The sequence below is a fragment of the Odontesthes bonariensis genome, chromosome 8 (genome assembly GCF_027942865.1).
Source record: "Odontesthes bonariensis isolate fOdoBon6 chromosome 8, fOdoBon6.hap1, whole genome shotgun sequence".
NCBI classification, from domain to species: Eukaryota; Metazoa; Chordata; class Actinopteri; order Atheriniformes; family Atherinopsidae; genus Odontesthes; species Odontesthes bonariensis.
In genome coordinates this window covers 35,464,832-35,479,435 of record NC_134513.1, presented here as the reverse complement: position 1 = coordinate 35,479,435, position 14,604 = coordinate 35,464,832, and the positions used below count along the sequence as shown (strand labels likewise).

Sequence of the window (14,604 nt, the reverse complement as noted above, 5' to 3'; positions counted from 1 at the left end):
GGACTCCGCGCGTGAGTTCTGCGTCACCACTCGCAACTGTTTGCTGATTGGCAAAACACTGAGCGAACCGAGGTAGGGAGATTTGGCCAGACTATGTGCGGAGCCAAAATCTTAAAGTACGTAGGATGGCGTCGCCAGGTTAGCATTTCCCTAGGTAATTGATCTATTCTGCACATATCCATTAACCATCTTTCCTTACACTAGCTGTAAATAACTGCATTTTATCTCTAAATACTGCATGCTATACAATCTGCACGCGTTACACTTGATAAGATGCCAAACTGCATTTTATTAATACATGTGCAATGACAATGAAGTGCTCTACTTTAGTAATAAATAAGCAAAGTAAGACTTTTACATCACATTTTATTTTTCTTTGCACACCCTTGCTTGTGTGTGTGCGCCAGTACTTCCGGTGAAAACTTCCGGTGATTTGACAGCTAGCGCGTCAGGTTAGGGCCAGTGGCCGTAAACAAAGGTTAACTTATAGCCGAGAAGAAAGATAATAATATAACATAGCTAAAAAGACTAGCTTTCTTCAGTAGCCTAATGCTTACCGATTTAGCAAGCCTAGCAGCCTCGTTGCTAATGCTAGCCGCCGTAATGTTACCAACCATACCCGACGTCAAGGAGTTGGCTGAGCAGGGGCAAGATTATAGGGCTGGCAGAGTTAACTTCATAATGGGTGAGTGCAGGTTTCATTCTTTCACAGGATTGATTCACTTCATTGGTTTATCCGATTGCTGGCCGCCGAGCCATTATGTGTTTGTGTTTGTGTAGGTTACTGATCATGGTTGTTAGCAGTCGATAGTCAGGTTGTGTGATGTGTGTGTGAGTGTGTATTTTTTCTTTGGGTACATGCCATTGACTGTATGAGTGGTCTGTGCTCGTTTTTTTATTTTTATTTAATTAGATTGGAGATACTAATTAAAGGATAAGACCGGTTTTTTGACATTGGGCCCTTGATTTCACATTATAACATGATGTTCTACTCACCCCTGCTTGTTGTTGAACATTTGGAGCTGTTCCGAAGATATTCGCGAGGCGTCTGGCTGCTCTCTTGAGATATTCGGCCATGAAACGGTTTCCTATGGGCAAGCTTATACAGGCACAAACTATGCTGTTTATAATTTATTAATTACTCTACACTAGCACTGATAACGTGGAGGTGCGTCGCTTACTTAAAAAAATCCGGGTTACTAATTTTGAATTTTAACCGAATGAATAAATAGGCAGCAGGTCTGTGGGCTGTCTGTGGCAGTAGCACGACGATGAAGAGAGTAACACCCACTTTCTGACAAAAAAATCAAAATTACAATAACCCGGATTTTTTTAAGTAAGCGACGCACCTCCACGTTATCAGTGCTAGTGTAGAGTAATTAATAAATTATAAACAGCATAGTTTGTGCCTGTATAAGCTTGCCCATAGGAAACCGTTTCATGGCCGAATATCTCAAGAGAGCAGCCTGACGCCTCTCGAATATCTTCGGAACAGCTCCAAATGACCAACAACAAGCAGGGGTGAGTAGAACATCATGTTATAATGTGAAATCAAGGGCCCAATGTCAAAAAACCGGTCTTATCCTTTAAAGGCAGGGTAGGGGATCTTTTTCTGGAACATTTTTTTACATATTGCTTGAAATACTCTTCACACCCCCATTGCAACCAATTAATTAAAAGTTTTGACACAAATATGAAAAGTTTTAGTGGCCTCTAGAACGTACAATCTAGGAAAAACACTATCCAATCATTGTGAACGGACCGTTCACAATGATTGGATTCTGATGCCGTCTATCAAAGTGCAACCTGCTCCTCCCTCCCCCTCCCCCTCCTTCCCCCTCCTTCCCCCTGTGCGCGTACCCTGCTCCGTGAACGAAGCTTGGCAGGAAGCTAAACTAGAGCCAGCTTGGCTAGCACCTAGCATTATTAAACGTATAGTTAGCATAAACTAAATACTAAATACGGCAACGATCAATGCTTGCTGTCAGAACAGCGCTCGTGCACCTTCGTGCTCGTGCGCGTTCATGTACTCTAGAGGCGTGCCTTCGGGGGGAAAGTGAAGAAAAGGGTTGGGACTTTTTACCTGTGTATTTTCAAAATGCAGCTTCGCTGGACTCAAAATCCAGGATCTCCTACCCTACCTTTAATACTGAGGGGGGGCTGGTCCCGGGGAAAATTGCCAGGGCCGATTTTTTTCCCCAGTCCGACCCTGCCGCTCTGTACTTCTGTCACTGCAACCTCGCACAAATTGTAATCATGTTAAGTAACCCCCATTCTCACTGAATGTAACTGTAATCTGAGTAAATCGTTTTTGCTTGTACTGTAACGGATTACAGTTACTTTTATTTTGTATCCTTTTACCGTAACGCCGTTACATGTAATCCGTTACTCCCCAACCCTGGATAGAACATACGGTAGAATGGCTCCGGGGGAAAGTAAATAACTTGTGATTTTAACCAACCGAAGTTTCGGAGTTTTGGAGGGAAATTAATGTGTATAAATTGTCAGCAATGGAACATTATTTCATATTGCACCATGGGTGTGGATCTGCGAGCGAGGAGAGCTGCTATTGTGCTGCTGCTGCGACACAGGAGATCTCCTTCTCGCTGCATCACCTGTCCCTGCACCTTTTCTCTGATTTAAAAATGAAACATGAACAAGACATCTTGTGAAAACATGGCCATGGGTGTGATTTGGTTCTTTTGTTGAAATGAATGCCTATCACAATTATTGATAACGTTTAATCCACTACTCCACCTCTGCCCATGAAAGAATTTGATGCACTGGATTGAACCTCTATTCCTTGATGGTCATTACTTTACTGCAAAAGTGGAGATGCTCACACAATTGCCTGATGTTTTAGGTGTGTTTATTCGCCTACAATCGTTTTAGCACAGCCATTCTGGCCACTGCTGCTGTTCATTTTGCCCGCAATAGCAATGACATGAGCAATACCCGAAACGTTCAGGGGTGAATAAACAAAGGGAAAAAAAACTACATGGTCTACTGTCATTGGGTAACGCACTCCGTCTGCCGTGGCAAATTTGCATAAACTTCGAGCGAGCCCAACTTTTTGACGTGCCGCCGGTCCCCCGCTCGCCGTGCCGGAATCCCAGCATGCTTTGCGAGCACGGCGACAACGATCGGCCAGATTTCATTGAAAATGAACTGAATGCGTTGGATACGGCTTGCGTTGACGGAACAATGGACGCCTACCGTTGGGCGCGGTAATTGACGTTCAAGAGTCATTTCATCAGATAACAGCAATGATGAGCTACTTCGAGCGCTTGGAGTGAACAGGTAGAAGAGAAGTAGAAAGACTTGGTCTTGGCAGTCTTGCCACCTAGCCATCTGGTGTGTTTACTGCATCGATAAATATGAAACGTCACACACTTTTGCGTTTCCGTATGCACGCAGATTTTCACCCTAAAACGCTCGTCTAAATGCAGATTTAAAAGTGAAAACGAAACGCCTCTTTTGCGTTTTGGTTTCAGATCGTTTCCGTGTAAAGGTAACCTCAGTTGAGCTCATAATTTATCCAGCAGATAGCTGTATTACAAAGCAGCTGAACAGAGCTGGGCATATAACATGCTCTACAACAGTGGTTCTGATTAAGATTTCCTCCTCCCACTTTTGATATGGATTGCAGGTTGTATGAAAAATAAAAATCATTAACTGCAGTCAGATGGACAAAGTAGTGAGTTAATATCTGCATGCTGTTTTTGAGCTGCATCATGCTCTTACAGTTTAACTTCATCCTAAATAAGTGCATTTGCCCTGATCCTGTCCCGTACTGATGTGGAGTTCAGCTCAAACTAAGAGCAAATCAAAGAGTATTCACTTTACTGATTCAGGGATGTAAAGACTCATTTTCTAAACTGTGTTAGATCCATTTTCAGGAGAGCAGAACCAACTTGTTCGAAAATCAGTACAAAATATAAAAATATACATAGCCCATTCTGATTAAGTAACCGAATCCATGTTTTCCACTATAACATGCTGCGCAGTCAGCAGTTTCACTGTAACTTAATGTGTGTTAAGTGTCATAACCTTCAGCTCAGCAGGTTTCATTAAGAACATGTTACCAACCATGATAGATTAAATGACGAAAGAATGACATTGAGTCATGATTAAATTTGGAGATCTTAACATTTGATTGTCTAAATTCAGCGATTGACTAAAAAAAATGATGATTTTCTGTCAGTTATTTGACATCAGACATTTATTAAACATCAATCAAACACTTTTAACATGGTTTTAAAGTGAGACATCAGCATAGATTACATTTAGATATAGGTTCAGTAAGATTGTTCTATCCAGGAGATTATCAGGAACAGAATTGGTGAAAATATGGAGCATTTTACATGTGACTTTACCTCGAAATCTGATCATAAACTGCTCTGCAGCAGGTGATGTGTTCAGCAACAGGTTCCATGACGATCTAGCAGGTTAAAAGTGAGACACCTTCAGTATACTATAAACTGACTTAAGGCTCTACAAACCTCATTATGTTATTAATGTTGCTTCATAGTACACCCCTCCTGTTACTTCCTGATGTGAGTTGCACATGTGTTAACACTTTTGTCTCTGTTCAAATGAAATGACTGAATGTGAATTAATCTACTGTTATGTTAACAAGCAATCAGGTGGTGCAGAATTCTATGTTTTTACAGGGATTTACAAAGACTGAAAAACTAAGTAAATGTTGGAAATAGCTCTAAATAAGAAATCCCAACAGTAATTAGCAAGAGAACCAAATTCTGATATTAATAACTTTACAACTTAATAAAAGACTCTAAAGCACCTCCACAGAGTTTTTGTGTTTTGTTTTTTTTCTCTTTGCACCACCTACAGTTATGCAGTTTAACACCTGTTTAAAAATCATGGACAGCCATGCAAATTAATTTGTTAACAGGGTGAAAGCGAAAACACAAACAAATGTGAAGTGACAAGGTATGGTAATGTTTTAGGACTTAATAATAATGAGACTGCTTATTTGATGATGAACAAATACACAAAAATGATAGGAATTTAAGTGTTCTTGCTTTTCTTGTAACTGTTTTACATTTCTGGAGTATCTGAATGTGGCATTTGTATGAAGTTACTTTACAACAGTGAAGTCAGTGTTTGGAGGATATGAAAATGTAGCAACTCTGGATTTGCATAGAAATAATATAATGCACAAAGAAATCTGCATGAATTTTTAACTCTTTTTTTTCAGGCATTTTATTATTGGACTCAACAATTACTTCAACTTCGTCTGATTCACAACCTCCTAAGAGCAGAGGGAGAGGCAGGGAAGTGGAGTTATAAGTAGTGATGATCTGGAACCATGAGATCAAGAAGAGGCTGCGGGAGCTGCAGTAAAAAACACAAAGCTGAAATGCATGTTTGTTTGTTACCTGTCCTTCATAAAAACATTCTTAAACATTTTGATGCTCAAACAGGTTAATCATAGGACAAATAGCTTATTTAGTTGGCCAGAACGCAGTCCTTGTCAGCTCCAGACAAGAACCAACTCCTGGAAAAAGTGATGAGCAGATGATCAGGTCTGCTTTTTGATCAAGGCATATCATCAGAAGAAAACTTGTAACAATTGTCGGGAGATAGACATCTGTATGCTACATACATATTCCTTATACTCTTAATTTGTATTCTTACTGTTAATATCCCTTGTATATATTATATTGTCCTTATGGCTTTCTCTCTCACGTCCTATATGCCATCTATACTGTATTTGATGCTCTAACAATGTAAATTTTCTCGCTGTGGGACTAATAACCTTGTTAGATACGGTTCTTTTAGTAGGAAGCTCAAGAACGGACCGGAGTAATTCAAGTGAAAATGAAGTGTTTATTTGTAGTCACACGTCAAAGCATATCAGCGCTGGGCTCAGTGGAACAGAGCTCCCGCAGGAAGTCTGTCAGACTGCGCCATGATTTCCGGGTATCATGTCTATTTATAGTCTCATAGGTTGGACTCACATTCGACCGAGTATGATTGGACATGAGTAGGTTCAACATGCTTCATCATATTCTCTGGATCAGCCCAAAACAATGTGTGTGTGTGTGAATCTGCCCTTGCTTTCCCAGGCTTTCCTAATTGTTTTGTCTTTCTACTCCTGGATCACTTTAGGTCATATGGAAAAGTACTGAGACTTATTTCATTCATAATGTCTAAGAACAAAGCCAATTTTAACAACCTTATCAATACAGAGAGATTTGAGTGACAAAGGCCAGAGAAGACAAAACTGGAGAAATGATGAGACCTACGGCAACTTCAAGTACTTTATTATTGTTCAAGTTATCAGAGCTATGATTACAACAAGCAAACAAGTGATACCAGATCTGGTATTCTGAGGACTTTTGATATCATTTAAAAGGTCTGAAGTGACGTTCAGAAAAAATATTTCTGCCTGTCGATGCGTCCCAGAGACGATCAGTGGCCTCATTTCAGGATCTGTACAATATAAGCATACCAATAAGAACACCAATATAAGCATCCACATATTCCTCATCAATGTCTTTCCACATGTTGCCATGGACGTTTTTTTTCCTTCAAGGTTTGTCATAGCAATGAAGACTCTTTTTAGTGTCAATGGCATAAATAGCTGTCCCTCATTTTCACGAAAAATATTATCCAGAACTATCCAGAAAAAAATGGAGATTTGCACTCTGCAAGTCACCAACTCTATACTGAATTGACATCACATGTATGGAGCAGCTTCACCAACTTGTTTTGTTTTTGTGCAGGTATACTGGATAACAAGGCAAAATGAGAAACCCCTAAAGCTCACATGATTAGGAGGAGCTGGCTGACAGTGCTAATTATTGATTTATAATCAGATTTTTGTAACTGGGTCGAAATCGACCCTAACAACACAAAGGTCATAATTTCAACCTGAGCATTTTATGATTTAGTGAAACTTTTATTTTATTTTGTTGAAATAGAGGTTCCTAACAAAGTCAAAAAGCCTTGAGGCAATTGAAAATGTTTTTATGCATTCAAAACCAAAAACGGGTCGGTGTTGACCCTAAAACAAGACAAAGGTTAAAACATATGCACAAAAAGACGTAAAACAATACACAACTAGCAAATCTTTTATTTGTGCTTTCAAATCCCGCACTTTTGTGGCGCCTAAAGGCGTTTTTGCAGGGAAATCTCTGTCGTAGCTCCCGTGTCCACTTTTAAAATGCTGCTCCAGATTCCCTTTCTTTGCCAATACCGCCGTTTCATTGCAAATCAAACACACTGGCTTTGAATGAGAATAAACAAAAAATAATCTTCTTCCATTCTGGGTGAAAATGGTAGGTCTTGGCTTGTTTCCCTGCAGCCATGTTTACCTTTGGCATTAGTTTACCTGCTCTAGGTGAATAAACTGCGATGCTAAAATGCTGTTAAATTATCATGAACCCACAAATGCAAGGAGCTGGAGCCCATCTGTGAGAAAAACCAGTCCACCGGTTTACAGCAGTGTCCTGTGACAACACTGGGAAGTTCACCCACAGAAAATTCCACACACATTTTTAATGTCCCACTCTCCCAAACCTGCTTATATCCCAATTTAGAAATGAAATAGAAGTTGATAATTATATTCATTTAATATGAATATGAGTTGCACTTGTGTACACTTCAATATCAGTCATCTCAATTTATAGAGGATTAAAATGCTCTTTTAAGAAAAGTGAGAGGCTCTTAAAAGAGCCGTTGTGTTGGTGTGGACTGAGTCTAAGCTCTCTCTCCACGGATGCGGCGGGCAAGCTGGATATCTTTAGGCATGATAGTGACCCTCTTGGCGTGGATAGCGCACAGGTTTGTGTCCTCGAAAAGGCCGACCAAGTACGCCTCACTTGCCTCCTGCAGAGCCATGACGGCGGAACTCTGGAAGCGCAGGTCGGTCTTGAAGTCCTGAGCGATCTCTCTGACCAGCCGCTGGAAGGGCAGCTTGCGGATGAGCAGCTCGGTGGATTTCTGGTAGCGACGGATCTCCCTGAGAGCCACGGTACCGGGCCTGTAACGGTGAGGCTTCTTGACGCCGCCGGTGGCTGGGGCGCTCTTACGGGCAGCCTTGGTAGCGAGCTGCTTCCTGGGAGCTTTGCCTCCAGTGGATTTACGGGCAGTCTGCTTGGTTCTGGCCATAGTTTTTGTTTTTCCAACCTTCTCACAGAGAGTGAACTGAAGACGCTGACGTGCAGACGGCTCTTATAGCCCCCTCCGGAGCGGCTTCAACGCTGATTGGACCAATCTGTGCACGTGACAACCGCCAAAACAAATAAGTTTGAAATTCAAACTGACCTATCAGGGCAGACTGCCAGAAACGGCTCAAAATTATAGTATTAACATAAAAAAAATATATATATACAAACAGTAATACATTACACTTAAATAAAAGATACTGAGAAAAGTCCAGCGCTCTTAATTTGAGTAGCTGAACTGACTCTTTTCAAGCATTCAAAGTGTTGATTAATTTCGTCTTAGAGGACAAATTCCTCTGAAAATTCACGTTAAACTTCACTTTTCAAATTCTATTGTGAAATGTAGTGAGATAATGAGAATCACACTCTTAGAGGTGTGGGTGGCTCTTAAAAGAGCCGTTATTTTGTTGTGTGAAGATATGCGCTTTAACCCCCGAAGCCGTAGAGAGTACGGCCTTGCCTCTTGAGCGCATACACCACATCCATGGCGGTCACGGTCTTTCTCTTGGCGTGCTCGGTGTAGGTGACTGCGTCACGGATGACGTTCTCCAGGAACACTTTGAGCACTCCGCGGGTCTCCTCATAGATCAGACCGGAAATGCGCTTGACGCCGCCGCGGCGAGCCAGGCGGCGGATAGCGGGCTTGGTAATTCCCTGGATGTTATCACGGAGAACTTTACGGTGCCGCTTGGCGCCCCCTTTACCGAGTCCTTTGCCTCCTTTACCGCGTCCAGACATGACTTCTGATTGGATTGTTAGTTCAGCTGAGACTGATGTCTAAGCAGCAGCGAGCACAGAGATTTAAAGGCATGTTGCGGACGTGAATGAGAACAGTCAGCCCTCAACTCGTCTACTTCCCAGGCATGCAAACTTGCCACCTTTCGGCGAAATTCGCCGTTTTGAAATCAAAATGGGTCATTCTTCTGAATCGCGTAGATCCGAGGAGAAAAAAAAATGGGGGGGGGGGGGGGGGGGGGGTGAGCATGTCAACTAGCGAGTGGAACTGTGAACCTCAAAACTACACTAGACCTATCACCGCCGCTCTCTTCTCGTGACAACAAATGACTGACAAGAGTGGCGTGTGAGAGAAGCACTATCACCAATCAGAAGTGAGGAGGGCGAACCCCTATTTCCCCCCCCCCCCCCCCCCGGACCCCAATTCCCCCCCCCCCCAATTCCCCCGGACCCCACACGGTGGAAATTGCGACAAGGACAGGTAGGGATTAATGTTCACAGTTAACTTCTGAAGCTAAAATGCTACAATTTGACTGATGTCCTGAAATAGTCTTCATAACGAATTGTGTCGTTAGATCAATTAATGTGCTTTTAATAGTGTCTTTAATACAAGTGTCAGCTAAATGTCTTGATAACAGACTTGAAATAGTCTACAATTCCTCGATATTTCACCGCCTCACAGAACGCTGTTTGTGTTAGTGCTACTCGAGGTAACTGTAGAGTGGCTAACTAGCGCCTCCAACACAAGTTCAGGGCTTTGCTAATACTTTTAGCCAATGTCAATGGAGACCTTAATTGTCGCCGGACTTGGCTTTTTAACGAGGTATGCCCCTTCATAATACCCTCCGATAATCACGGAAAGGGAACATTTTGCCCATTTGAGGAGGTCGTTTCATTCGTCGTGAGTTTATCAATGCAGAGTCCGGAGAGCTCTGCCACAGGTCGTATTTGAGAGTGCGACCCCCATCCCCTCGCTGTTCGCCCAAACCCCCGTTGATGATGACAGCCTACAGGTGCACTCGTGTTCATCCAGTATGATGCACCATCAATCGAAGTTAAAAGGGGCACAATGTAGGATTACGTAGTGCTCGTGGCATGCATGTCTCAAAATTTACAGTGTCATGAAAAAATGCCGTTTAACTAAGCTTGCCGCGAGAATGTTTTTCATGTTAGAGTGCCAGCTGTCGATACAAATTTGTCTCTGGCGGTACGTCAAGTGAATTGCTGATATAAGTTTTTCCCGTGGAGCTCGTTTGGCTCGGCATGCCAAACGTTCACTTTCATGGTTTAATGACAGCGGACCGCGAAAGTGGTCGGGAGAGTTATCGTTCACTTACTAATGACATACCGGTAGGCTATTACTAAGCATAGGCTGTCTTGGGGCAGTAATTAATTAAACTTTTAATCCTACATACTTGTAGTATCCATTTAAGGACCATGGGACTAACTTTTTCGTTAAATTTAATGTAATTAAATGTATGATACTACAGTTAAATGCTTTTGAAGACCTGTGATGTTATATATCAAACACATAATAGTACAGTAAATGCAATTGATAGGCCTACTGTACCTATAAATTGTATATTGTATATTTTATAATATATATTTTGTATAATTTACAACTTAATGCGTCTCATGTTTCCGCTTTTCCGCGCGTGCCGTGTGTCCGTGTACCCTTGTCACCTTTTTCACCCCTGACCAGTTTGCATGCCTGACTTCCTCCTGTAAGCCACCGGCCACATAACACTGAATTTTACGGTTCTATATATTTATTATGTCGTACATTCTTTGTAAACACGTTATTAACAAAGTAAAGACGCCGCTGTAACCATTTAATAGTTATTCACTTTAACTCTTTTGGTAAACCTTGTGTTATTCTTGGGTAAAACTTAATATACATTAAGATTCAGATGGGAGGCTCTTTTGAACATGTATAGTTTATACATGTTCAATTGTATAGAAAAAAAATTGAGTTATGTGTAATCAGCGGTCACTTTTAATATGATTTGTAAGTGCTACCAAACATTGTAATGTGCCGTTTTACTTATTTGCTCTGGTTATTGAGAATGAGGAGTTGTCGTCATAGTACAGAGCCCCGCCCCTATCCGCAATGTTGTACCTGTGCACATGCTGCTCCAATGTGAGGTTGAAAACCTAATGCCTTTAGATAAGATTGTCACTGTTTGCTGTGCCTTAACGAACATGTGCAAAAGTGTTGTTTGAGTTCATTCCTCATTGTTCATTACTTTTTAATTTGTTTGAAATAAATGTTTGAGTGCCTTGTTCATTACCTTTTAATTTGTTTGAAATAAATGCTTGAAACAACTTGATATGGCTTAACAATGTTTATTAACAGAACAGGAAAAAAGAATAAGGGCGCAAGGTGCAGAATGCAATATACCTCTAGGAAAAGTTACGAGTGCAAAAGAACATGTGTGCATTCAGAGTAAAAAGTATAAAAATTTCCAGCATGTAAACATTGACAACAAGCAATAATAAAATAATACTGTTACTAGTGCAAAAGAACAAAGAAACACTATTCAGCACAAGAAGAGCAAAACCATGGCGTGTCAGCGGAGGGTCTGTCCACAAGCCCCACACAACTGAAGTGATACCACTGGACTGGTAAGTGGAGGCTCACAGAGTCTCCGTGAATGCAGGACCTGTAAAATAAATAAAGTTAAATAAACTAAACAGTAAAAAGCATTTATTTCAAGTTACAGTCTACACTTTAGACACATTGATAATGGCTGTAATCTAACCAGGACATGTACACCTTGCATTCAAAATGTTAATGGCTTAAATCTAACCAGGAATGTACGCCTTGCAATCACACATAAGTACCCTAGCCAACCCAGAACTGGTTTGTTCACTTTGCATCCCCCAACACCCAACACAATAACCTGCTACAGTATGTGTCGTTGGGCTAAAATCAAATGACAACTAAATACCTAAACATAAGCTTTAGCATACATCAAAACATTGGAAACGTTTCTGTACATTGAACATCTCGTTAATCTAGTGTTTACAAAACAAGTCGAAACAAGTCGCAGTTAATTACGTTGTCATTTTGGTCAAGAAGTGTCTCAATGCAATGTAATTACAACACACTAAAATGCATGACAAGAACCTTACCTTTGCCAGTACAACGCTGTTATCATCACCAGAGCCACCTGGAGGCTTGAAGATGGCCAAGTCCTGCACCCAGCCACAGCAGAAAGTCTCGTACGATTCCAAAGATTTGTGACTTTTTAAACTCCTGCATAGTGTAGTAACTTACACCAAAGACAAGATAATTGACTATGTCCATATATGTGCACGGAGGTAACTGGTCCAGGTCTCTGTGCCATTCTGCTGCAGGGAGCTCGCAAGGATCAATATTTTGGATGCTGGACAGTTTCTCCAAATACTGCTACTTTGCGCTTGTAATAAGCTTGTCCTTGCAAGGTCCCTTTTCTTTTGCCTTATCTCTCTCCATTGCTTTGCTTTCTTTCTTTCTTTTGTATTCGTCTCTGCCCTGCCGAAATGACAAATAAGGGAGGATATCCGTTAAGTTAATGGCGTTGCCCCTGGCAACCAATAGATTCTTCTGCCAACATGGCCGACCGGAGTCACGTGACTCCTCATTCTCAATAGTAATCTATTACTCTTCACAGCGTACATATGCGTACAGAATACAATTACTGTCTAATTGTATTCCTTTTATGTCCACTGGAGCACTTTAGCTAAAATAATTAATTCACAATGATATATACACACACACACAATTTAACTTAATATTATAAATACATAATTCTTGTGGATAATTGATGTTTCAATTACATAATTAAAAGGAGAGTGCTCGTTAGATGTGAGTGGGTGGCTCTTAAAAGAGCCGTTTGGATGGCCATTACTGTTTTAGACGTTTACTTGGCCTTGGCGGGCTTCTCGGTCTTCTTGGGCAGAAGCACCGCCTGAATGTTGGGCAGCACGCCGCCCTGAGCGATGGTGACTCCACCGAGCAGCTTGTTGAGCTCCTCGTCGTTGCGGACAGCCAGCTGCAGGTGACGGGGGATGATCCTGGACTTCTTGTTGTCGCGAGCTGCATTTCCAGCCAACTCGAGGATCTCAGCTGTCAGATACTCGAGCACGGCGGCCAGATAAACGGGAGCTCCGGCACCGACACGCTGGGCATAATTGCCCTTTCTCAGCAGCCTGTGAACACGGCCGACCGGGAACTGCAGTCCAGCACGAGACGAGCGGGTCTTGGCCTTAGCTCTAGCCTTGCCGCCGGTCTTTCCACGTCCAGACATATTGTTGAAAATTAAGTTTCAAGGCTTAAGAGACCGAATACTCAGTCACCTACCGATGAATCTTTTTATTGCGCTTCATGCTGGTCGCTAATTGGTTACGTAGAGCTTCAGCACAATCGTCCAATAAGAAAAGAATATGTAAATTTGCGACAGAATCTGCGTAACTTCCGGTTTTCGGTGTCTTAGGTTTTCGAAAGAAGACAATACTTTTTCAAGTCATAAACAGCATATCTAAAAACATTTACAGTTTTATTAAATACAGCCATAGCAGGGGTAATTTAGATCTAAAAAAATGCACTTCCATTTTAATTTCTGTTTTTATTATTTTATTAATGATCAAAAGAGGAACTGTTCCTATACATCTTGGTGTATTTTTACTTCAAATATTTGTTTACTGTCCAAATAAAATAATAAAACCACAACAATCTTATTATGTATCCCCCTTAATGGAGATTTTTCTATGTATATTTTCTGTAAGTTGCTTACACTTTAAAGTACTATGTACTATAGTATAGTACTATACTATGTAACTTCTCAAAAAGCCCACTGTGGAGCTCCCCCTACAGGCTTGGAGGTAATGTATGGTTACACAGTCGTAAATACAACACCCTTTCGCTTTCACGTTTCACGTTTGTTGACGAACCGGCGAGGAGTCAGAAGGTGCAAGCTATGTTTTTGCGGTAGGTGTGCCAGAAAGCAAGTCGAAGTACTTCCGCTCAGCTCCCGGGCCGGTCCAGCAAAGTTACATAGCGCAGTTATTCCAAGTCAGACCCCCGAAGGGCATAGGAGGCAGGCCAATCGTAACATTAAAACTCATTCTAGCCGCACAATTTTTTTCAAGCTGTTATTTTAAGGTAGAAATGTTACATAGTATTGCTTTAAATTGATTCCAAAATTAATTAATACACTGAATGAAAAGACGACTGTGGGTGAAAGCGTCCAGTCAAACTCAATGATAATCATACAGCAAAAGATTTTAAAGTATTTTGGAATTTGAGAGTAAAACAATATTTGTGTTGTTTTCTGACCAGAAATCAATCTTAATGTGACTGATTGATATATACTTTTAAGCCATATTGTAAACAGATTTTTGCACTATGAATATTAGAAATATTAAGTACAAAAACTTTTTTTTCTTTTTGAAAAAATTCCTCCCACTATATGCCAATAATAACTTTATGTGGCATCTTTAAATAATGAATTGATCATCAGCAAGTCTGGCCACCTCTAAAAGAGCAGAAGTTTTAATTCAATTCAATTAATTTTTATTTATATAGCGCCAAATAGAACAAATGTCATCTCAAGGCACTTAGATAGTAAGTCCAATTCAAGCCAATTGGAATTCAATTAATTAATTCATTTTTACTTTCTCTTAGAATGAG

The 14,604-nt window shown here is 41.0% G+C and overlaps 3 protein-coding genes across 3 annotated transcripts; all 3 read right to left on the bottom strand.

The window, feature by feature from the left end:
- Positions 1-7,556: 7,556 nt before the first annotated feature.
- Positions 7,557-8,141, bottom strand: LOC142385622 (histone H3). The gene has a single exon (XM_075472307.1). The coding sequence runs from the start codon at positions 8,137-8,139 to the stop codon at positions 7,729-7,731; it is 411 nt and encodes a 136-aa protein (XP_075328422.1). The 5' UTR covers positions 8,140-8,141; the 3' UTR covers positions 7,557-7,728.
- Positions 8,142-8,612: 471 nt separating this feature from the next.
- On the bottom strand, positions 8,613-8,964 carry LOC142385629 (histone H4). The gene has a single exon (XM_075472314.1). It carries the CDS (start codon positions 8,931-8,933, stop codon positions 8,622-8,624), a length of 312 nt encoding a protein of 103 aa, XP_075328429.1. The 5' UTR covers positions 8,934-8,964; the 3' UTR covers positions 8,613-8,621.
- A 3,871-nt stretch (positions 8,965-12,835) lies between these two features.
- On the bottom strand, positions 12,836-13,222 carry LOC142385627 (histone H2A-like). The gene has a single exon (XM_075472312.1). It carries the CDS (start codon positions 13,220-13,222, stop codon positions 12,836-12,838), a length of 387 nt encoding a protein of 128 aa, XP_075328427.1.
- Between the last annotated feature and the right edge of the window lie 1,382 nt (positions 13,223-14,604).

Excerpts from the sequence above, each read along its gene's own strand:
- LOC142385622 (XM_075472307.1), bottom strand. The coding sequence starts at position 8,139 with ATGGCCAGAACCAAGCAGACTGCCCGTAAATCCACTGGAGGCAAAGCT.
- LOC142385629 (XM_075472314.1), bottom strand. The coding sequence starts at position 8,933 with ATGTCTGGACGCGGTAAAGGAGGCAAAGGACTCGGTAAAGGGGGCGCC.
- LOC142385627 (XM_075472312.1), bottom strand. The coding sequence starts at position 13,222 with ATGTCTGGACGTGGAAAGACCGGCGGCAAGGCTAGAGCTAAGGCCAAG.